This window comes from Athene noctua, chromosome 2 (genome assembly GCF_965140245.1).
Source record: "Athene noctua chromosome 2, bAthNoc1.hap1.1, whole genome shotgun sequence".
In the NCBI taxonomy this organism is placed as follows: Eukaryota; Metazoa; Chordata; class Aves; order Strigiformes; family Strigidae; genus Athene; species Athene noctua.
In genome coordinates this window covers 27,850,567-27,875,853 of record NC_134038.1, presented here as the reverse complement: position 1 = coordinate 27,875,853, position 25,287 = coordinate 27,850,567, and the positions used below count along the sequence as shown (strand labels likewise).

Genomic DNA, 25,287 nt, shown 5'->3' with positions numbered 1-25,287 from the left:
ACATCCAACTTCAGTGCACCCTCCTGAAAATGAAGGCCCATGACTTAGGAGAAGCAGTATGCTTTCATATGTTTTACTACTCTCAGTAACAGATACAGGTATGCATCCTGTAGAGAGTCAGACTGTTTTTATTCTCCAGTTCACAGGCATGCTCAGTTAATACAAGGAATCTGATTTAAACACACATGAGCATGAAAATAGAGACTGGAAATAGGACCACACAGAAAACTCCTGTTTCAAAGGAACTGTTAACATATATGCTCAGAAGATGACATGTCACAGCTCCTGTATACCACCATTTGTGGCTATATGCAATGTGAATGCACATCCAATTTTATAACTCAAGCTAAAACCTCAATTAACTTGTGTCGCTAGCTTATGAAGAAACTTTCTTTTATAGTACTGCATCTGGGAGTCATAAATGACCTGATATGACAAATGACATAAAAACCTACATTTTGAAAGAGGAATAAAGTTCCTGAAATTCAATTGAATGATGCTCCTCTTACTAAGATTTCCTGGAACTGCATATTTTTTCTCATTTTTCATTTAAGAAGTTAACATAAATACAGCAAAACAAACTTTAAAAATACTTCTAGACACTGAGTTACAAAAGCTATACTTTCCTTGGAAAAAAGAAAAATACATAGATTGTTTTGTTAATTTTTCATAGAAAACACCACAGTTCAAAAAATATTAACATACGGACAAATGTAGACTTTACATGATAAACCCACAGCACACAAAAACCACAACTCCTTGTCCGATGAAATGATATGCCAGCATAACTGTTTTATGCATATGTTCTGTATATAGTTTAAAATACACCAAAAAGCAGCAAGTAGTTACAGGAGATTTGATCAGAAAGCATATTTGCCATTTAATCATTAACTCCTGCTCAGACAGCTGCTGTAGACTTCATGGTTACACAGGTGTTCAAAAGCAGGGTGTGTGTATAAGTGTACATATAGAAGTTCAACTACCTTGCTGAAGTTCAAGAGCTAATTCCTGGCCCCTCTGAAAACAAGGAAACTCATATCAATGTCAAAAGAGCAAAGGTTTAGTTCCAGCACCACAATGGGATCCTTGCCAGGAAACTCCTGCGCTCAGGCAGAGTTTCAAAGTGTTGAAGAAAACTCTCTGCACAACCACAGTATCTGCCCATGGTGCTTTCCAAGCTCAGGGAAGATGCTGTCAATTCCTGTGCAACCATCCAGAGCAATGGCTGAGACATGATCTTGCTTCCTTCACTAAAAACTTTGCAGGTTTATGAGCACAGACCTCACTGGGGGCTGACAGGCACAAGATCTTTTTTAAAATTAAGAATGGTTACAGTGCATAGCTGAAGGTTTTTCTTTAACAAGTATACTTAGGTTTTTTCCCCTCCTTTGGGAATTCTTACCTTAACTAGGTAAGGTAAATAAAAAAAAATAAAAATCCCAATTTTTTAAAAAAAACTGCTAACAGACTGAAACTTTAGCATATCACGTTTCAGTCTGAAACCATTATAACCCCTGAAAATAGGGGGCCTTAATGGAACTACTGATATCCCCTAACCATAGCAGCAGATGCTTCTATTATAAAGATGATTTCATGTCCTGATCAGTTCCAGTTTAAGATTATTAAACACAATTTCTTCTTGTTACTAGTAAGCCCTTTTTTTTTTTTTTTTTTTTTTTTTAAATTCTTCACATCAGTGCATTAACAACTGCATGCAGCTGCCAGAAGACTAAGCTGGTGTTTTTAAACAGTTCTTACCAGCTTTCTTCCAGATCTCCTCTGGCACATATCCAGACGCAGGCCTGTGAAGGAATTCCCGATGTGATTCTGCAGGAGGAGGGGGTGTGGAGGGAAAAAGAAAAAGCATCATAAGCAATGCTTGCTTTTTGAGAACAAGGCTTAGAGAAATACCTTTTTCCTTTACTTATTGCTCAGACAAAAAATTGCTTAAATTTTTCTTTACTAAAACTAAAACGGATGCTGTGGCTGTAGCTCATGAATGTCACATGGACCAGATCAATGTTTAGGACTTGAATATCTCATCTTAAGGCAAGCTGGGATGAGTTTGCTTTATTTTAATTTTACAGCATTTCAAGTCAACCCTATATGACAGTTTCCACGCTTTTAAGGCTGGCTTTGCGAGGCCAGCTGAGGGAGTGATGTGCTTCATCCTTTGTCATTATGTTTATGAAAAGGAAGGAGAAAGAGGGCAACAGTCCAGGATTGGCACTTCTGCTCTGTGAAAACAGAATGGCTACTGAGGAGTGGAGATAAAAGCCAAGATGTCATTCCAGTGATCAAATAAGCTGTCCACAGAAAAAGAAAGGGGTGTTTCTCTATGTTCAGAGCTATGCTTTCCCATATCTGAGGCCATGTTGGCAACTGTAGCTGCATGAGTGAAAAACAGAACCTTTAACTTTAGGTTAAGCCCCTAAATACATATGCTGCCAAACAACCTCACTAGAGCTGAAGCTCGTATTTCACGCGTATATTTCAATCACATTTTGACAACTCTTTCCCCCCCCCCCCCCCCCCCCCCCCCGTCCTCTTTTTTTAAAGGGTTTAGGCTCAGGCCCAGAGGTTAAGAGCTCTGAAATCAGCAAGATCCCTTCCACACAGACTTCAAAGACGGAAGATCAGACAATACAGAAAGAAAATTCACTTTGGCCTGAAATTTAGCATACAGATTCTCAGGAGATTAAAAGCTGCCTCTTTTCAAACACAATTTAAAAACCGATCAACAATTTTTCAACATAACAGAGGAGAAATTGAAAGCAAAAACAAAAACAAAACCACATAAAGGTAAGTTCATTGCCATGATTCCTATTGCCTGTGTGACAGAATTCAGTTGTCAAAATAAAATAACTTGATTTATTACATTAAAGATAAGGTTTGAATCTTTTTAGAAATGTTGCTAGAAATTAAACATCCTTTTTGATGACTGAGTATGAAACATTAACAAAAGTACACGTGCCATTCTCTGAATACTAATTTTTACTAAATATATCCATTTTTGCATCTTAAAGTTATAATTTGCTAACTTGGTCAAAAAGTAGTATTTTTAAGAAAAAGGTTGAACCATTAGGTTTTGCAAATTGTTTCACACCATCATACATATGCATGCAGTACTCTCTATATACAGTAGGCTACAGAAACTTAAATACATTTAAAAGATGACATTTAATATTTCAGACAGCTAACAAAGGTGGAAATGACAGGGGCTGTTTCAGCTACGCAGAGAGTAAGTAGGGAATCCCAGTCCCTGCGCACTGTTCCACAGATGCAGTTTCTAGCACGTGAATCTGCAGACACCGACGGGGTGGACTGAATCTTCCCATCTGACAGGCAGCTGAGTGGATTTCCCCAGCTCTTCTGTTTGTCACTAAAGTATGGGATGAAAATAAAATGGATTTTTGTAGGCAGAATTTCACACCTCTTGAGCACAAAATGATGGGTGGGTGTGCGCAATATTCTGCAAAACAGCTAACTATTTACAATGGTTTAATTGACTTGATAGAGGACTGCAGACCTGATGCTGAAAATGGGAAAATTCTCAGTATCACTTGGCTCATATGATTCTGGAGACAACAAATATCATTGTGTACACTTCTCCCATCCCTTGGAGGCTTTTAGACTTACAGGCACAGTGCCAGTTCAGTCAGGGACAGAGGCGGCAGCAGCAAACATTGCTTGAAAGCTCAGGAAAACTAAAGGTGAAAAATTAAAACACTCTTTATTTGTAATCCTGCAATACCTGCAGGAAAAGACCCAACCAGACTCCAAATGTGGCAAAACAAGGGGTTTGTTGCATTCGTGTTTTGTACTCTATGTTGACTTTTCCTGGCTGTTATTTAAGGTACCGTCATGGCAAGGGGATCATAGCCTTGATTTAAGCCCTTTACCATGGTACTTAGTATTACAAATAAAAGAGACGTGGAGCTGATTTTTTTGGTACACATGACTTTCCAAAAATGGAATTCAATGACATAAATGACCAGATTGCCAACTAATTGTTAAAACTTCCAAAACATAAACATCAATCAAGCTCTCATTCCAACCACAAATTATTTACATGAGGAATGGGATCCTCTGCAAGAAGAATGAAATCAAGAGCTTGTAAGAGACTTTCCCATAGTTTGGAATGGCACATAAGAAAAGACAAGAAGCACTTATGAAGATAATAGAAAACATATTTCCCAAGTAAAAAAAAATAAAAAAATTATTAGCATGGCTATTGTTTAGTCAGTGGTGATGAGTCCATGAAAACAATCTTCAGGGCTAAACTACAGGACATGACTAAAGGATATGTCTTATATTACTGTATTTTTAAGGTAAAGTAACACATTCAGATGAAAAATCTGAATTCAATTTAAAATCTCCAGATTAAGAATCACAGGACTTGTTCACTAAAACGCAAAGAATCTTAACTTGGACATCTAGCAAACTCAAACGAAAAATAACACAGTTGAGTGAAGTCCCTGAAATACCAAACGCAAAACTGCAAAAACCCATAATGAGAAAAACACATTATATTGACTAACTGCAGCACCTAGAAGTCACAGTAAATTCTACCTGGAAGGACACAGAATGAAATCAAACAAAATTAGGAATCAAGTGATAAGACAGCTCATACAGAAAAGGATAACAGCTTTACTGGTCAGACATAATACAAAAGGGTTTTAACGGTGAAAATGAAACAATGTTATGATGTAGAACAATGGGATGTACACTACTAAATTTACTTGAAATTCATGGCAAGGAGTGGTTTAAAAGTACTTGCTGATAATCAGTCTGGTTCCTACTGAACCTGATGAAAAAGCCAAACAAGGAAAATAAAAAGCACATACACATGAGAGTAATGAGTACTTGTCTGTGGAGAGCTTAAATGACGTAAAAATAAAATAGATTTTTAAATATTATTTTTTTTTACTTTTCAATTTTAATGTGAAATACGATTTTCAGCAAGAAAGATGTTGGACTGGAGCTAAGAATACACATGATGAAAAGACAAAAACTGGTCTCTGTTTCAGCCTTGCATTCTTTTGAAGAGTAGGGAACAACATAATACATTATTTTGTAAAATATATAGAAAAAGTACTATTTTTAGTCTATCCTTGATTTTTTTTTTAATAAGAAAGAAAACATTCACCCCCCAAAAATCATATTGTTACAATATGGTGTGGGGTTCCATATGGGCCCTGGTGTATTTCAAGAACACATTCAACCACAAGAATCATCAGCAGTTAATTGATCAACCAGGTTTCTGGAGTCTAATGAGTAGAAATATATTGTAGATGGCTTATTTTTGGTGGTTTTAAGATAAAGAGAATAGGTGCTGAATGTACTGAAATAGAGAGATGTGGAGAGTTGTAAAAGCAAAAATAAATATTGGTCTGGGAAGTGAAACTTGAGATAAAAAGCTAGCACCAAATAAAGGATATGAACTCTCACAGGATAAAAGGGCCAAACCCAAGAAAATAAGAGTAGAAAACCTTAAAAGGACAAGATGTGTTCAAGAGTCTCAAAAAGCCTAATCCATATTTGGAAAGAAGGAACAGAAGATGGGTTGACAATACAAAAGAATTGAAGTTTTTTATCACTGGACAATGACATCCAAGTCTATAATAACAAAATATTAAGAAACGGAGATTAACAGCTGATCTTTTGAGGATCTTTCAGAATTTATTCTATTTAGGAAAATACTGGCAGTGACATCAATACCCTACATGCCATAGTGAACATTGGAGCTAAAAATTAATAAAAGCTGCATATAAGCAGCCTTGAGCTATAGATTATTTCATATATGAAATATATATATGTGCTTTTATATGCATTTATATGCCATTCATATTTCATATGCAAGCTTTGCTTCATTCTACCATACAAGACATGTAACACCACTTACATGGGACAGACAAGAAAAAACTTCTCAGAGGAACAAATATCAAATATTCACTGCCTTGTTTATAACAGTCAAACTCAAGTGTTCCACTCCAATTAATGAAACATACAGATACAAATATGAAAAAGTGTAATACTGAATGAGACTACTTTGCTAACCTTGTCAGGGGCATGAGTTTCAAGTATTTTTATGTACATCCTTGCCCTTCTTTGCCCTCTAATAAATTTCTGTGGCTATTGCAACACTCCTTGAACATATGCGAAATTGCGTGTTCTCATTTAAAAAGAATAAGAAAAGGAAAACCACACAGCTACTGTATTACTCAATCATTCTCAACCAAGATCAAGTCAGAGCTGAAAACTAAGAATACAATCGTGCAATGTTTCTGCAGCTGTAGCCCTATCTAATGGCATATAATTCAGTATGCCACAATCCAGCCCAAACCTCCTGTGCAGTGAGTGGATTAAGACCAATACTTAATATCATCAGTGACCAGTATTACAGAGGCTTTACGTTCTAGAATTACAAGTTATAAATGTTACTGTGGTATTCATATCATCTCCCTTGGCTCATATTGAGAATACCGTGCATATTACAGCAATGCTGATTTCCTAGAGAATATGATGTGTTACGGTCTAGACAAGAGGTCTGTGCAGTGGGTGGGGAACAGGCTGACAGGCTGCGCACATGAGTTGGTGGGAAATAGCTCCTGTTCAAACAGGCAGCCTGTCATAAGTTGGGTCTCCCTGGGACTGATATTGGTCCAACACTAATATGTTCATAAATGATCTGGATGATGGGATCAGTTGTACCCTGATGAAGTTTGATGATGATACCAAACTGTGCTGGGGACACTTTGGAAAGGAGAGCCACCCTGCAGGAAGACCTGGATAGGCTGGAAGAGTGGGCTAATGAGAAATTTATGAAGTTCAACAAAGACAAGTGTCAGGTCTTGCACCCGGGAAAACTTAATCCAGGAGTGCAGCACAGGCTGGGATCTACCCGGCTGGGGAGCGGCTCTGTGGAAAGGGACCTGGGGCTCCTGCTGGACAACACAATACATATGAGTGAACAGTGTGCTGCAGGGGCAACGAAAGTCAATGGGATGCTGGACTGCATCAACAAAGGCATCACCAGCAGAGACAAAGAAGTCATTACCCCACTCTACTCAGCGCTTGTCAGGCCACACCTGGAATACTGTGTTCAGTTTTGGTCCCCAGTGTGCAAAAATGATGTGGACAAGCTGGAGAGGGTCCAGAGGAGGGCCACAAAAGTGTTCAAGGGACTGGGAAGCCTGGCATATGGGGAAAGGCTGCGAGAAATGGATTTGTTCAGCCTTGAGAAAAGAAGGCTTAGGGGAGACCTTATCACCCTGTTCTTTATTTGAAGGGTGGCTACAAAAGAGATGGAGACTCCCTTTTTACAAAGAGTCACTTGCAAAAGACAAGGGGTAATGGGTACAAGTTTCTCCTGGGGAAATTCTGACGACACAAGAGGAATTTTTTTCACAATGAGAACAATCAGCCACTGGAATAATCTCCCCAGGGAAGTTGTGGATTCCCCAACACTGGACAATTTTAAGTTTTAGATGGACAGGCTGCTGGGTCATCTTGTCTAGACTGTGCTTTTGCCAAGGAAGGTTGGATTAGACGATCCTTGAGGTCCCTTCCAATCTGGTATTCTATGATTATCTGCAAATGGAACTGGGAAGAATTTATAATCACAGCATGAAGAGACATGAACTGGCAGGAATGCCCTGGCTAACACTGAAAGTACGAAGGTGAACAACCTTCGATAAAATATATACCAGCTTTGAAAGAGTTAACATTTTAAAATGTGTTAAGAAATGGCTAACCTGTGTGTTTTTTGACAAATTCATACACTTCTGAGAATCCTGACTTCCTGGGGCAAATCCTGCAGGTATTGGCACTCTTCAGTTGGATATTTCAAACTGTATTTTGTAAGATTTCCATTCAGATAAAGTCAACAGACACAAAGTATCAACATCACTGCAGAGTGTCTGATGTGTTCCTACATTACTTATCTAGAGCCACAGCTGCACTCAATAAGGTTATAGATCTTGTTTATAACCCATGATGTTGAAGAACCCTCATCTTTAATTTATCCGACTGTGAGTATTTCAGTATACAATGTCTGATATGTGTAATTATTCACTATTAGGATGAAAGTTGCAGTCCTGCTGCAGCATGTAGTACTGAAATTCTTCAGCAGAAATGGAGGAGTCGGATGATGTATTATTCACTTCACAGACCATCACAGTTCATCAAACGAATATATATAAAGTCTGAGCCATTTTCAGACTTTCATAAACATGTATTATTCAGACTGAAAAGAATGGACCCCATCTTACCTTCAACACACTCTCAGAGAATAATGAGAGCTTGTAACCTGTTGTAGCTGGCTAATGCATGTATTGAATTTCACTGCATTAAAAAATGATCAAATATTTAATTTGATTTCTTAATTAAAAATACCAACAGAAAAATATCGATCAGATATTGCAAACTGTCAAGCTCAAAATGATTTACATGGCTGTCAAATTAAACCAAGCACAAAAATCTTCTGACACAAACCTACTGGTTTTAAATGACGACCAGAATTTTCTTCTGTTTCTTCTGGACTCAAACTATCTATATTAGAATTTCAGCTCAGAGTTTTTCAGCAAGAGCTATCTATGAAGACCGTGGCATAATGTTCATAGCAAGAACTTATCACTTCAGTGATGATATTTTAATCATAAAGAAAAAGAAACAAAGGCACAGACAATGTAGCCATATGGCCCCCTTTTTTTTCCTCTTCCTAGTGGAGATGACAAGATGGATTTAAAGGGTGGATTACCTCATTTAAAAAAAAAAAAAAAAGTACAAAGGGGAATCACTGACATTTAGAATCCCTGCAGCAAAACCCAATATTTACATGTTGTGGAACTTTAATTAAAATATTGGAGGAATTTTTCAACCCCTTCCTCCCCACTTCAAAACTAAAATTAAAAGCCCTGAACAGGACAGCATCTCAAGTCTCACAGACATTGCTTCAATTTTATTATATCTCTGAGTGTTAGGAGTTTTCATTTTGTTAACTAGATTACTACCAGATTTGAGGAAATATAAGGATTACCTTTCCATAGACACCAAAGGAAGTATTTTCTGCCTTATGTATCAGACATAAAAACACTTATTAGCAATATTTACAGTTGGCATGGAAGCTACATCACTGAAGCAATCCAAGTTTTGTGTCCATGACTCTTGGAAGTAGTTTTTAAAGCCAAATAACCAAAATGGACATCTAAAAATGAAATGGACTCACTCCAACCAGTTTGGTTGTACTCACAGTACTGAAGACACGAGTGGTATATCCAATGCTGAATGTGTCATATAACGTCTTTGTAAGCAAACAGACTTTGCCATTTCGAGTAACTTATCTTGACAAAGACAGAAACAGAATTATAATGCTGAGATCTAATTGTAGGTTTGATCTTCATTTTATTTTTTTTTGCTGTTGATGTGGTTATGACTATTTTTCTTGGATTGTACTATTATCTATAAAGTTGTGATAAATGTCTTGAGTACCAGTTTCTTGGGGGAAATTATAAAAACTCTTGTTTCCTTTAATTTTTTTTTACCTACTAACTATACTTACTAGCCCCATGGCCTGGCTCTTTTTGCATCATAGATTTAATAGAGAAGGGTGCCACTGATTTTGATCTAGGGGTTTCATCACAAGTGTTCTTCCTGAAGCTGCAGATGTGATCAACATTTCAGATGCCATATTTATGAGTCTTCCTTTACATTAAGTTTAACACTATTCATAGAAACCATTACCTGACTGCTTCTTTCTGAGAAGGGCTCCTCTAAGGACTAGACTTATTAGTGAAGTTGGGAACACCATTTCCATAACCCTTCCTTTCACTGACTGAAGCTAATTTATAGAGCTATTGACTCAGATCATTTGACACAGATTTAAAAAAAAAAAAAGTTTGTTTGTTATCAAGAGGCACGTGATAACTCTATAGAGATTTATCAAAAGGAAGATGGAGAGGGCCTTAGATTTCTTTTCCTGTTTTTGTATTTACAGTTAAATAAGTTGTAGATTTAATAAATTATTCTTAAGGGCAAAGAAGAAAAAAACACAGCTTTAAATAAAATATAGTTTCAATTCTACTAATGATGATTTTGAGCAGATGGCACTCGATATGGACAATTTGTTTTTTGAAGATAAATATTAGACAAGCAATCATAGTTTGCTGTTCGTTTAAGAGGAGCAAAGAACAATAAAAAGGTATCACCAAGATGCATTTCTTTACCACACCATGCTCACAAAATAAAAGCTTGCTATTATATGGCAGTCATCTTAGAGTAGTGGTGTGAGGTACTGTGCGATTGACTGTGAAGGTCTGCAGGGGGTGAAAGTTCACCTGCTTGGTCTGCTCCTTATAAGTGGGCTTTGCAGATTGAGCTAAGTTTTGAGCAGTTCCATGTAACTACACACTGAGCAGTACCCAAAGTACCTCAGACACATCTATGTGAGCTGCAGTGGTGGACACAGACCTAGGAGAATCATCTGTGCATGCCTGTGGGCATCCCAGATATTTCTTTCTTATAAGGAAACCAAGTACATCTAAGAAGTGTCCTTATCTTTTTATCTCCATTTCCTTAGAAAGGCAACTTCCAAGTTAAGTAATTTGATTTGAGAAGGTGAAAGCTCTTGGTTTCGCAGTGCTAACAATACGGAAGCACCTACAGATGTCCTTAATCAAGCAAGTAAGGGAGGGAGATGGCAGGGATGGAGAGTCAGGGCACATCTCACCGCTCTGCCATACCTACATGACAATCTGTTCTCCCACCCCACCACTCTCAGACGTTGCTGAATGGAAGCAAATTACCAAGCATCACCTTAAAATCCAAGCCATTCCACATGTAAACACAACTACTAGGGCATAACAGTTATAGTTAATTCAGTAGTCAGCAGAGAATATTTCATCACTACCACAGAAGAAGAATCAGAAGAACAAATACAAACTTAACCTAGCACTTAGATGAGCTGAAAGAGGACTGGTAAACAATTTTTAATGACGATACTGTACCTAATGTAACTGGATCTGGATTCACTGGACTCTGCTGTCTGGAATGACTACTGCTGCTGTTACTGCCTTTTTTCAAATCTTCCGCATCACTGTACCGCCGTATCCAATAATTAAGCTCCTCACGGTCTGCTTCTTGACATCGCCGTAGTACAGTGAGAGATCGCCTAGTTTTTTCCACCATGTCCATTATACAGTTTAACAGCTGTTCACAGCAATGGATGGAGCAGAGAAACAGAAAAGAACATTTTATTCATAAACTGACAAAAAAATAAAGAAAACGTTAATGTGCTGGATGCCTGCGTTTTAATAATGAAGGAGTCTCTCCCTGTCATCTCAAATACAGCTGAAAAATTCTAATCTTAAGAATGATAATCCACTCCTGTTTAACTGGTGATCCTAAACTGTACAGATATGGATTTCTGGGGGAAAGGGTTAAGACAAGGGGGAAAAAACTGAACAGACTGTAGTCCCACCACTAGTATCACATGGCACCACAGAGGCCAGGAGATCTGGTCCAGAACTGATGCCTACAAATGTTATAAGAGCTAATAAATTCAAAGAACAAATCCAATGTGTCCCAGATTCAGGGTTTATAGATCAGAGACCATTCTCCTTTTGGAAGCCAGTAATAATCAGGATACTGCAGTAGGCACTTAACAGCAAGGCCTGGCATGAGTTACCTAATAGGGAACAACAAGACCTCTGATTTAATCACCAATGCTTTCAAAACTTGTCCAGGAATTGAGATTTTTTAAAAAGAAAAATTTAAAATTCCAATCCTAGAAGGCTACTTTCAGACAATTATACATAAGAGTACATTTAGCCCTTACATGGTCAAGGTGTTTCCACTCTTCCGCCCATTCTCTGTCTGTTAGCCTGTGATCAATCATTTCTTCTTGACGTGTGCCATGCAACCCTGCCAAAAAGGAGTAAATAATTTTACCATGCTAGGATTCCCCAGGGTGGGGGGAAGAACCTGTGAGACAAATATCATACATTACCTAGTCTAGTCAGAAATGCCACCACAAAAATAAATGGCTGCTTAAAAACTTTGCTCTACGTTTTTTTTAGCACTTGTCCCCACATAACATGCTACTCTTTTTTCCATTTAATGTCTTCAATTCCACAAGTTCTGTAGGTTGCAAGATGACCTCTCAAAAATGGAACTAACTCTTTCTGACTATATAAAATTATAATATATAATACAATACATAATATAATACAATATATAATTTTTCATTTGCACTACTTGAAGAAGTCAGAAAGACAATTATTTGGTTACTCAATATACTGAATACTAGCTGTACTTCAGAGTTGAAAAAATATTAGTATAAACTCAATGTTATTTTGCTAAATGCAGTAATTACTACCATGTCAACAGAGCATCATTAAGGGTTCATCCCTTCACAGATGTTTAAACAACATGTGGTTAAAATGTAGCACATATATCAGAGCAGCTGACAACATGATACAACCAAGCCAGTATTTATTATCAACACTCAAGAGGAACCGACACTTGCTCTTTGTTTAGCCTCCTCTATACAGATGCTGAATATTTGTAAATGTTCCTCTTTTATTGAAGATTTGTTTAAAACAAGGGAGAATAAGTGCAGATGTGAAGCAAGCCAGGCAAATCCAAAAGCATCAGACATCCCATTAAACCAAAACGTGCTGTGTGGGGTGTGGTTGGAGCTTCTGCTGTTTGCATCCTCTGCAGACATCCCCACGCTGCACCACACTCTTGAGATGTCACACATGTAACAATTCTCCAAAGTCTAATAACTTTCCTCTAGTCTAAGCTGAAATCAAGCTACATCCGTGCTGTTATTGTCATAAATGTGGCATTACAAGAAAAATAAAAGGCTCTACCTATCCTTGCCTGCCAGATACCTGAGTGTCCGTGTCACGTACGCAGCTGTGAAAGCACTGGTTCCTCCTCCTTCTGACTCTCTTGCTTTAGAGTGTAGCAAAGACAAAATTCAATCCACTTTTACAAATATAAATCTGAAATAAGGCTATTAGAAGCAGCTAGATGGACAAACAGTTACAAAGGCTATATCTGAATGGCAGGTAGATTTAATTAGAAAAAAACCCAAACATTCACAACACAGAATATAATTACAAGGAAAAGAAAAACCTAAGAAAACAATGCAGAAAGTCAACATGCCTTACCCATAGGTCTGTTTCTGTCCCTGAGGTCCCTGTGATTGGGGTGTCTGTATGAGTCCCTGTAGTGGTGGGCAATGGCCATATCATCCAAACGATAATGCTGAGGTGGAGGTGGGGTGGGATGAGGCAGACCATTGGGCTGATAAGATAAGCCATTATTTGGACTGTACCGCTGGCCTGGGCTAATAGTGCAGGGCCGCTTGCTTGGATGCTCTGAGTGCAAAGGCTCTCTGTCAAAGCCATTTTCTTTGGTTCTGAAAAACAAAGCAAAGGAACTTTAATTCACTTAGTGAGCAGAGCTGCTCGGGAGTACACACCCCCATCTGTATGTGCAGCTTCAGGAACTAAAGCTTGTTCTTCCACTTTGCTCCAAGCGTGTGGTGCTACAGAACATTTCTGTTCTTCCACTTTGCTCCGAGTGTGTGGTGTTCAAGAATGTTTCGTAACACTGCTCATTCACAATATACAAAGGACACATTCACCTTGTCTAACTATCCCTGTAACTTGAGAAATACTATCAGGGTGAGCCTTCCAGCAGAGCGGCTTAAAGAGCTGGACTGAAAAGCAAGCAGCCTTTGCTGAAATCACCAGCTGATGGGATGGATACACACGTTATTGCAGAGCTGAAACAATCAACTAATACATGAAGCTAGAGGCCAAGAAATTCCTCCTTTCGGTAGTGCTATAGCATCTAGTAAATTAGGGGAAATTTGCTGTTAAAGAAATATGTTTAGCATAGAGTCTTAAGGTAATGTGTGTCAGCGTGCTGAAGCTCAGCTATACGTAACGCCCATCAAGATCAGTGTCACACCAAGACTTTGGGCAAGAATGACTCTAGATGATGAGAAATGAGAAATGCTTCCTTCAGGGATTTTTGAACCATTTGGGCTATTTAGGTCAAAGGTGCTGTGACTGACATTAATTTTGGAGGAAGATGTGGTTAGACTCATGTCCTTGATAACGGTCAAGATTTCCCACTCCATTACTCTCAGGGCTTCTATGTTCAGGCAACTTTAAAGAGTTATCAGAAGAAGGGCAGTTTTTTACGTTATAGATACTCACTAATTCAGTTCATAATTAGCTCCAAAGAGGTGTCAGTTCCAAAGCCGTCTCTACTTTGCACCTCTGCCTGAGAACCTGGAACTCACACTGAACTAATTTTCCATTAAAATAATAAAGAAAGGCTAGAGTTACTTCAAACAGGTTCACAACTCCTTTTAGGGAAGCTTCATTTCACTGAAGTTTGTGGATTTTTTGCCACTGGAATAAACAAAACCTACAAAGTACTAGCTTTGAACAGAAAGGTTATTAGATATAAAATACCACACTGCTGAGGTTGCATCCCTCTCTTCAAAAACTTTTACTAAAGAGATGATATATTCCAGCCTTTTTAAAAGAGAACTTTCTCCTCTGTGATTTACGGATGGCATAACTTATCTTCCTAATAATAACACAGTTTTTTTGTCACTTTGATAGGAAGGTAAATTTGATCTATTTTTGTTGTTTGCCTGCTGTTAAAACCACCTATCCTTCAACAAACCCTCCCCCACAAGCCAACCAACCTCAAGGGACTGTGTGGAGAAACACTCAATGTATTAATTGTTGCCCCTCAACAGGCCTCTTTTAATGTTAATGAGAGGAAGGATGAAACCAAAACTTTGCCAATATCCACTGGGAGAGAGGATCAAAGTAAGATCTTGCAATTACCAGCAGGAAATTAAAAGATGGGTTGTGCTGTTTTCAGAAGAAGTAAGGATATTTTCCAGGGACCTCACTGCAGTCACTAATGCCAGAGAAGCTGCAGACATATATATTTTACTATACCTTAACTTGGCAAAAAGGAGAGAATCTTTCACCAATACAGCAGGACAGCTGTTCTAATTTTGGGCAGAGGTATAAAAGACTTATTTGTGGAAGTGGAGTATGTACCTTGTTCCAAAGCAAACGCAGAATGGCTGTGAAAACTCCTCATCAGGAAAACCTGAGGACCACCGTATATTTTTAATGGCTTTTGGCACAATGGAACTGCTTGCAATAACTCCCAATGGGCAGCGATATTTTTGACAACTCTCCAAGACAAGTTTGGTATTTAGTTTGCTGGTGTGTGTTTTCTTTGCACACATCTACTCAAGCTCAATGTCCAGGTCTTTCGATTGTAAAAATACTACGCAAGCAAAAACCACACTTTCCTTAACGTACAAGCTAAGCTATTCATTTGCCAAAGTTCATTAGTGTTACAGTTAGAATGATCTCTAGCTAAGATGGGGGAAAAAAATCAGAAACTATAAATCATTAAATAACTTCACTGACTTTTTTTGACCAGTGTAGGAAAAGCAAACCAGAAAAGTGGGACAAGTAGGAATCCAGTTTTCCTTTTCTGCACTATAATTAGATTTTAAAAATCCTGTTTACATACAATTGCACATATTTGCACCTTACTGCACAGGTACTTTTGCGGGGTTTTTTTAGGAATGCTTTTTACTTAATTACCTTAACCAGAATGCACTGCATTAGCTTGGACAACACGCCAGCATATCCACTTTCTTCTAGAGCCCGGAGTTTAACTAACACAGAAATTAACATTACCACTGAAAACACATTTACTGAAAGTAAATTCTTATTTTTGTTATTATGCTGAGCAACAGCTGTCAGGTCTTTTCTGGGTCTTAAAACCTGAATTCTACAATTTATTGTTATATTTTCTGCACTGACCAAATAAACAATTATTTAACAGAATACCAGAATGTGACTGTACATAAGCTCATTTTGTGTTTCTGACCATATAAAATATATAAAAAGGTAACAACGTTCAAAGTCTCATCAGAACAACAATCACTAGCAAATTTATATCTGAATATAGTGACTATAGTGATAAAAGGCAAAGTACTGAAGGGTGCCATAACTCAGATGCTCTGAACTGAACCCAGTATTCTGCTTCTGATCTCAGTCCTACATGTTCTTCCAGGTCTCACCCCCTTGGGAAAGCAGCATTTCCCCAGGTGCCTGAGGAAGCATTCTGGTTTGACAGTAACTGGCAGACCCATGAGTACTAGTTCCAAATCCAAAGCCAGCACAAATTTAATCTGATATCTGATCCATCTGAATTTGCAAAGCAGCAACAAGCTGTAGAGAGGAAGTAACACTAAATGTGTAGAAAGCCTAATGGACACATTTTCTTGGTTTTCTTTTTCTTGATCTTGTTGGTCACATTTTCCTTGACGTGCACATAAATCAGCACTGTTGGGTTGGGTTTTTTTTAAATTGACAATATGATAAAGATGGGGTCCTTCAGCTATAAACATGCAAGGGTCATTTTACCTGGAGTCATGATTTACTCAGATTAAATAAAGATAGGAGAATAGATCATTAGTCTGTAGCAATTTAACAGACTTTATGCTGTTTCTAAGTTATCATTTCAGTTTTAAATTATTGCAATTTATGGATAATTTCCTGGGTAGAAAATATGACTATGCAAAACTGCCTTGGCTAGAAAATTGTTTCATCTGATCAAGACTATTATACCAATTTCAAAGAACACCGAAGTCAGCTTGCAAGAAGGAGGCAAAGCTATTCATCTGCTATTTGTGCAAGATGCTTTGATTTAAACTGGGCTTCCACCAATAAAGTCTTGATGACCAAACAAGTGATAATGCTTTGCTGGAATAAAATACCTTTTATATATATATATAAAATACTATGTTACAGAAAATATTAATATTGCCTTGCTAACAGTTCATATTAAGATAAAACTTTTAAAATTCTTCATAAATACATGTAGTTTAGAAGAAGCATAGCTATAAGAGCTGTGAGCATTTTCAACTGATTGAGATGTGAAAGAGCTTCTTCAAATAAGATTTAACTAACAGAATTATCAAGGTCAGTCTCTGTACCCAGGTGCCTTTGACACCAATTCCTTGTCAGGGGTGCCAAAGGTACAGCAAGCACAGCAGCACTTTCTAAAGTCACAAAACAATCATGGCCACTTTTGTTTTCTTCTCACTCAGAGCTATTCTAACAGATTTTCTTACTATCCTGTATCCAGTTTGTAAGCAGCTGTCATAAATGTAGAGTCAGTATATGACACGCTCATGTGCCATAGAGCCCTTCCCAGCAAGCTCAAAGGATGACTAATTAGCAAAAAGTCTTTTGTGGTTAACGAATTTAAAATAATGTTATTTATAACTAAGCATTCATTCACTGAAATAAATACTCACATTGGTCCAAGTTCCTTTGCTTTACTACAGTGGAATATAAACTCCAAAAGTTGTAAACAAAATATAGTGAACACTTTGTTCATGACATGTCATGAACAAATTACCAAAATGTGTTGTCTCCTCAGGTGTCAGTTTTTCTCTCTTGCAGTGACTGATGGTTCCCAGTGTTATTACAGAAACAGATTGATCTTTTTAATGAGCTAGTTTAATATACTCCAAAATCTCACCGTGGCTGCTCATCCGTGTCAGACCATATGCACCAAGAAAACATTCAGTAAAACACGAAGCTCTGCTGTCAGATTGCTCTATAAAACCTCACATACAGTAGACTTGGATATGCAGATAAATAACCAGAACTGGAAAATGCATATGCAAAAAAGGGTCTGAAATTATAAGCAGAAAAAAATTACTGTATGTAGATTTTCTTTAACAAAAAAATCACAGGGTGGGGGTGGTTACGTGCAACACACACTTTCCACTTCCTTTGCCTAATCCCTTACTGTATTTTACCTCTATTGGAATCAACTGTGTGCAGTTACCCATGCCCAAACGAAGAATGTAAATATGGAAAAATGTGTGTATATATATTTCTAATATATATGTGTATCACATACATACACACACACATCTCTATATGAGAGAGATGTATTACATACACATTATATATAATGTGTGTGTGTATATATATATTTTCATATCCCTCGGGAAGCGAAAAAGATACCACAAGTTACTTCATTGAGAGACATATCTCCAAACAAAAATTATTCCAACTGCATTTAGTTCCCCTGAAAGTATGCTGCCATTTAGTATTTTTTTTCCATATTCTAGCAACAGAGCAACAGCAAATCCTGTTCTTAAAGGATGCCTCGTATTTTCCACTATATTTTTATTAGCATATTAGAAAGCTACTTAAGATATCTAAACTAAAGGTGTGTGTGTATACATATATTTCCAGATGCTTCCTCCTCCTCCTCCTCTGTAAACAATTGACATAATTAATAGTGTAATGAATATAAAGTCAGACAAGTATTTGGTTTCAGTACTCAGTCTAGGCATGCTCTGATTCTGAAGACAGTTTTTTGTGGTTGATTTACTTATATAATCCTAATTAAAAGGTATGAAAACTCTTATTCAGTAAATAAGACCTAACTAACTAACTAAATAAATAAATAAATAATGAATAATAGACCTAAGTAAATAAATAACCTCTCCAACAGGATCTCATCTTTTGACTAAACCTGTAGTACAAATGTTCCTGAGTGCATGAGACAACTCCACTGAACTTGATTCAGCCAAAAATAGTGTATATTTTTTTCTGTATAGCTTTAATCATAGTCAATGGAGAAGTAGGTGTGACTAACCAGTGACAGCGTTGTTCAATACTGCAAAAAAACAATTATTTTTTAAGCTCGAGGCACCATTCCAGCTGAGCAGTCTCTTTCCATGTCTTTCATGACAGCAAAGAATCTCAGGGTCAAAAAAGAAAGAAAGGGTTTTTCTGAAATGCCACTTCCCCAGAACTAAGGAGTCTAATTTCAAGCAGCTATCAACAGAGGCTTCCAATTGATAGCTTTTTAAACCTCAGAGCATGGAGAGCAACGGGACACCCTGCATTAGAGCCCCTCCCTGGACCCTGAGAATTCAAATGCAGGGTTTTACCCACAACTTGGAAGTTAAACACTGTCTACCCCTCACCCCAAAAGCTCCATTAGTACCTGGACAGGAACTAAAGGCTATCCGAGCTGGACAGAGCCTAAGAGGCTTTAGTTGTGAAGCCAAAGGCACTTGCTCAAGAGTAGAGACCTTCCAAGTTTCAAGAGCACCTATGTATTTTAACTAAAAAGAAAAACTGAGAACAAAATCAATAAACCAGACTTAAATCCCTCTAGGTCTTGGCCTCAGTTTTATTTAAAAGATGAAGACTGACTTTAAAATCCAATATTCTTCTGATCTGCTGGTCCCCTTATGGGCTACTCCTATGTCCTTTTTGCTATAAAACTAATATGGGGTCTTTTCATTACTAAGTTCTTGTACTGCACTAAGGTGCAGTGTTGGGTGGTCATCCCCTCCCATGCAACTAGGACTGAAGGTACCATAGGTGAGACCGCACTTATTACAAAATAACCAAAATTCAGCACTGTCAAACTGGCTCTGAAATAGGGGGAGTATTATTCCAGAACGCTAAGGAAGAAAACTAAATCTTTTATTGCCCGTTTCTCCTTTGTGGCCTTATGGGAGAAACAAGTAATACTGCTCTCTATTAACTGGGGGGGAAAAAAAAAAAAAAGCTATCTAGGCTGTCAGGAAGCCACATCCCTCTTCTCTGTATTCTCTGTCAAGCAAGACCTCATGAGCTTCTGAGATAATTTAATGTGTGTCTACCTACTTGTAGGAAAGATCCCGTGTCTGCTACTGACACTGAACTACAGCATGCTGATATTTAAGTTATTCACAAGATTTTAAGAAGCCTTCTTAACAGACATTTTGGTCCACTACTCTGCAAAAACTGAGGATATGCAGAAGAACTGCCCCAGGGAGCTAAATTTCAGCTTTCAAAATGTTATCTCTTTGCACAGAGCAAGAATCTACATGGAAAATGTCTGAAAATTAATCATCTTTCTGGGATGCAGTTAGCAGGTTTGCATTAACACCAATAGCTGTTTTTGTTTGTCCTAGTTGTCAGGGAAAAGTGGTGAAAAGAGAGTACACAGAAAAAAGCTTCTGTGCTGGTATTTTAATTTTCTTGCTGGTCCACAGTGATTTCCCTGAAACACAATCTAAAACAAACTAATTTAAAATACCTTCACATTTTCATCTATCTAATGACTATGATACTTTAATTTTTACTGTTCACTTCGGGTTATAAGGAGCTTAAACTTTACTATGAGCTTTCAGACTTTGTTTTCTCTTTGTTCTTGTGCTATCTCTGCCTGTACCTAGACAAAATGTTACCTATACAAACTCGCAAGCCTTCCTGACTTTGCAAATCTTCACTTTTTTCATTTGAAAGATAACTGGGGCACTTGCCATGCCTTGGGCATGCAGGTAGCAGCATTTGGCAGAACTGTGTTATAGAAGTTTTCCACACTATAAAATCCATGGCAAACATAACTTAGAAAAATCCAATATTTGGGCCTTGCAATGGTAAAATGTATATGCTAACTGAATTTCTAACACTATCATGAGAAGACAGTTAAAAATAGATAACCACAAGAGTCTTTTTCTTGTAACACTAAACAAAGAACTTTATTCAAATAAGAAAAACTGTTCCATATCCCTAAAACTACTGTGCTTCACACACATGCACTCATTCGCCCTGTTTCTGCATGGACTCTTTCTCAGCTCCTCAACAAAACAGATTTCAGTGAACATTTCTCCTGTTTGGAAGAAATATCCTTATGCATATTGCATATATGGATATAGAAACATGGCACAGCAGAAGGAGTCAAAGCCCTGACTGCACTCTGGAGCTTGCCTTGTACTTCCCAGTACAAGTGCCGAGCCACTTTCCCCATATTTACTGTTTAGTCCAACAAAACCTCAAATACAAAGGACTTGCATATAGAGCTGGAGTGATCTGCTGCTCACCACTTTATGCTGCACAGAAATACTATGCATCAAACAGTAGGGTTACTGGCTGGCCAGTATTACTTCTATGTGGGTATGATCACAGTGGGTCCTCGGGCGATTTTGCTGCCTGAATCAGTGTATGCATGTATTTCATTTAGATACACAGAGACAAATCTGTACATGTATATGTAGATATATATATATATTTATGTGTATGTACACATGCTTAAGCAGGGCCTGTTGGAATAGGACAAAGGGTAATGATTTTAAGCTGGAAAAGGGTAGATTTAAACTTGATATAAGGAAAAGACATTTTTTACAATGAGAGTGGTGAAACATGAACAGGTTGTCCAGGGAGCTGGTGATGCCCCACCCTTGGAAGCATTCAAGGTCAGGTTGGACAGGGCTCTGAACAACCCGATCTAATTGACGAAGTCCCTGCTTACTGCAGGGGAGGTTGGACTAGATGACCTTGAAAGTTCCCTTCCAACCCAAACCATCCAATGATTCCATACACACACAAGGGTAATTTGGCTATTGCACAGCTGTAACGAAGGCAGGACCAGCACTCAGGGAACACCATCCCAGCTCCCCCAGACACCCACCCACATGCTTCCCACTCACTGTGAGCACAGCACATTCAACCCACATTTCTGAGCAGGATGTGAAAGGCACGGCAGTGCTCACCTGTCTGGAGTTCGCCTCTTCCCGTTTTCGTTCACATCGAGAAGCAGCTCTGAGGAGTCAACAGGTGAGGTGGTGCTGGCATCCAGAAGCAGCTGTTCGTGCTGGGCGAGGTACTGGGCTGGGTTCTGCTTGGCTAGCCTTGCACAGTGCAGCAGCTCCCGCTGCAGCAGGGGCAGATTGGCCTGCAAGAGCATTGCACACATTAAGAGGGTGGTTTGCAGGCAGTTTCAACAGAGATGTAGCAAAAAAATCAGAAAATCAAAGGAAAGCCTGCTCTGAGATGAACCTGTTGCAAGCATCCTCAATTAGGTTTGTTGTGGTTAGCTGCCTGAAAGCAAGCCTCCTCCTTATGGTGTCAGGTCATGGCTGTGGTAAGTATGCATGAAGGATGGGAGTATACTAAAAATGGAAGAGAAAACTGTAAACACTTGGAGAAAACCAGGTCTGAGTTCCACATCTTTAAAAGTGGAAAAAGCACTGCCCTGGTCGATTTCTTTGCCTTTCTTACTATCCAAAACCTGAGTTCCTATGGAGCAGCAGTTTTGAACAAGTGACAAACTTTCTTCAATATTTGTTTCCCATTAAGACTGCAGTTAGTACATAGAAATCAAGGAGAACAGGATTGCCCTCAGCCTTCCCATTACACTTGCAGTTACACATCAATATAAAGATTACAACAAAATCTCACGTACCAGAGCTTCTGTTAATCACTCAGAGGGCTATGACACTCCTCCTAGCCAGATGTAGCTTGAAGTATTTTTAACCCTCCTCTCAGAGCCCCACTGGGACTGGGGTCATGAGCTGGAGAGTACCAGGACTCAAAGATAACTGAAAATGCTCATTGATCTATGGGTGCAACATTTTGTCCATCTACTGGGGTCATGCTTAGTCCTACTTCTTGCCAGATTTGGGACCAAGGTAGAACTGTATGTCCTTCCCCCTGGTGGAAATAGTTACACATACTGTGAAACATCTTCCTTTCTTTGCAGCACATGCATACCTTGATACTAAGATAGTCCAGTCATTTCTTACTTACTTATTTGTGCCATAACGTGATGTGCTTTGACCTCTCTTGCTCCACGACTAGTGCACAGTGACTTGTTGCCTCAGGATTTTCTAGTACTGGATTAATTTCATGACCTTTAGTAACTAGAGATAAGACAAAGAACTCCAATGGTCCTCTGCTTTTGAAATAACTCTCATCAGGTTGTTTTTTTTAAATAGAAAAATATTTCTTAAATCAAAAAATTTCTGAAACTAGTGTGCAGGGGACCAAGCACAACAGGCAGATGTTCTGGATGACGTCTGGGCACAGGATCTCAGTCAATTACTCTGCTAGCATTCTACAAATCGCAAACTCTCGGGCACCTGTTGCTGTACCATAAGAGCAGACCCACTGTGCAACAAAAAATGCCAGAATGGGGTCAGTACGTATGAACTTTTCAGTGAAAAAAAGACCAGCAATTGCTATCGCTTAGGTTGGGAAGAGAGCTGGTTGCGGAACATGAAGTCCGTTCAAACCTCCACAGAACACAAATATTTTGTGAAATTACCAAAGAAATATCTTCTTTTGGTTATTATCTATAGTCACATTTTTGTCCAGGGATACCACATAACAGAGAGATACTGAATGCACTTGTTTTCATTTCACTATTATATTTTAAAAGCTCACATAGAATCAAAATCAAGACATGCAACTACCTAAACTGCCTCATGTGTCAGAAAAAGATTGAAGTTTACATATATTTACGAATAAATATCTAGAGAAAATAATAGGATCAGACCTAGGATTTTAACAATGGTGAATACTTGGAAGATGCATCAGCACATCTCAGCATGCCTATGAGGTAGAAATGTGAAGTCCCCACTTTGCAGGTGAGAAATCAAGGCAAAACCAACAGCGTTCCTTATCACTATCACAGACAAAAGGGACTTATTTCATACATGGGCACTCCTAACTCCTGGAGACAACCAAATTTTGGAACTGGCTAGCAAGAAAATTGATTTATTTTATTTGTTTTCCTTCTCCTAAATAAATGTTCATTCTTGCTTTTTGACCATAAACATGAAGATTTACTGATAAAGGTGTATTTTATTTTAAATGGATTGAACTTTTTTTTTGTGCATAGAACAGACATGTTTAACTTTTAATATATGTATTAAAAATGGCTCTACTCAGTTTCTTAATTTTTTAGAAGTTATTATAGAAAGTTATTATAGAAGTTATTACAGAAAACTATGCCTCGTAATTGGGTTTATAATGGCATCAAGCAACATTTGGACAAATACTTAAACTGAAGAAAAGCAGGATTTGTAAACTTTTAGTTCAACACAAGTACTTTCAATATGCTCAAGACATTATTATAAACAATCTTTATCAAACCATGTAGCAAAAAATAATTGGTTTATTGGAAGAATCAGGACCTCTCTACGACTAGGTCAAGTGTACAGACTGCTTCTGGTCACCTGAACACACAACAACTAGTTGTTAGGAAGCTGGATACAGAATGAAGAACTGACATTCTCCCTACTGTGAGCAGGAAGAGATCGGGCTCCTAAGGCAACTCAAGCATACTGATACAGACTCTAAAAACAAAATGGCCTTGGACACAAAGACTTATGCAGAGGTTCAGCTCTGACAGCAGAAGCAGTTCTGTCAATGTGCAGTATATGTGCAGTAGCACATTTCTCCCAGCATCGCTGCTGGTGCCTGCAGACAGACTTCTACACCTCTACATGTGAGAGGTACAAACCAGTTCTCAACCAGAAGCCAGATATATATATGTTTTATATATTTTTATATATATATATATATATATATATATATATATATATATATATATATATATGACTGCAAAGAAACGTGGTATTACTGGCTTACAGTCCCCTAAAATGTGGCACTTCAGTGTCTGGAATATTCTCCTACTCTTGTTTTGGACTGGACCTTACATCCTTCAAGATTTAGGTAGTGTCTTATCCTCCTCCATCAGCTTTATAAACACAAATACGGATAGGAGAACGTGGTTTTTTACCCAGCTGTCAGATCTGTTTTCCACTTTGAAATGAACTGTTCTAACCAGAAAAGGAAATGTTATCTCTGCACCTGCAAAAGAAACTACAGCTCCAAAAGGCTGTTTTATCATTTCAGTGCTCACTCCAGGTAATTAGTTAATAATTTTCCATTGTTGGATGTTCCTATTTTCTTTGAAACTGTAGCAACAAAAATATTTCAGTATTATAATTTAAATTAAAATGGCTTCATTATAGTGCAATTATACTTTGATGCAAGTTTTTATAATGGCAAGTTTAGCTAAGTTATTTACAGACATATTTTAAGAAAAAAAATTGAGACAAATTTTTGTTCAGAGAGTCTGAGTAACTCAAATCATCAAATCATATACTGATACCGATGCTCAAATATGCACAGCACATCTACTGAAAAACAGTGTTGGCAGTACTGAACGTGTACACCATGTACCACTTAAATTTAATAGACTAAATCCTCCTTGATAATAATATAGAAAATGTGCACAAGAAGGCTTCCAGCCAATGAAGGCTTCTGCAGGTGAATGATCTTATCTTCCTCTGAACCAGAATTTGTAGAAAGATAAGAAATTCGATGACTATTTATTATCTGTAAT

The 25,287-nt window shown here is 38.0% G+C and overlaps 1 protein-coding gene across 6 annotated transcripts in view; it reads right to left on the bottom strand.

Annotated features, from left to right (window-relative positions):
- Positions 1-25,287, bottom strand: part of RUNX1T1 (RUNX1 partner transcriptional co-repressor 1) — a 117,118-nt gene that overhangs the window by 17,591 nt on the left and 74,240 nt on the right. For all 6 annotated transcript variants that reach the window (XM_074898737.1, XM_074898733.1, XM_074898738.1 and 3 more), the window contains 5 exons: positions 21,647-21,828; positions 13,179-13,429; positions 11,837-11,922; positions 11,007-11,208; positions 1,759-1,827 (listed from right to left, as the gene is read on the bottom strand). In XM_074898737.1, the coding sequence (XP_074754838.1) occupies positions 1,759-1,827; positions 11,007-11,208; positions 11,837-11,922; positions 13,179-13,429; positions 21,647-21,828 (790 nt within the window). The remainder of the gene's footprint in view (positions 1-1,758; positions 1,828-11,006; positions 11,209-11,836; positions 11,923-13,178; positions 13,430-21,646; positions 21,829-25,287) is intronic.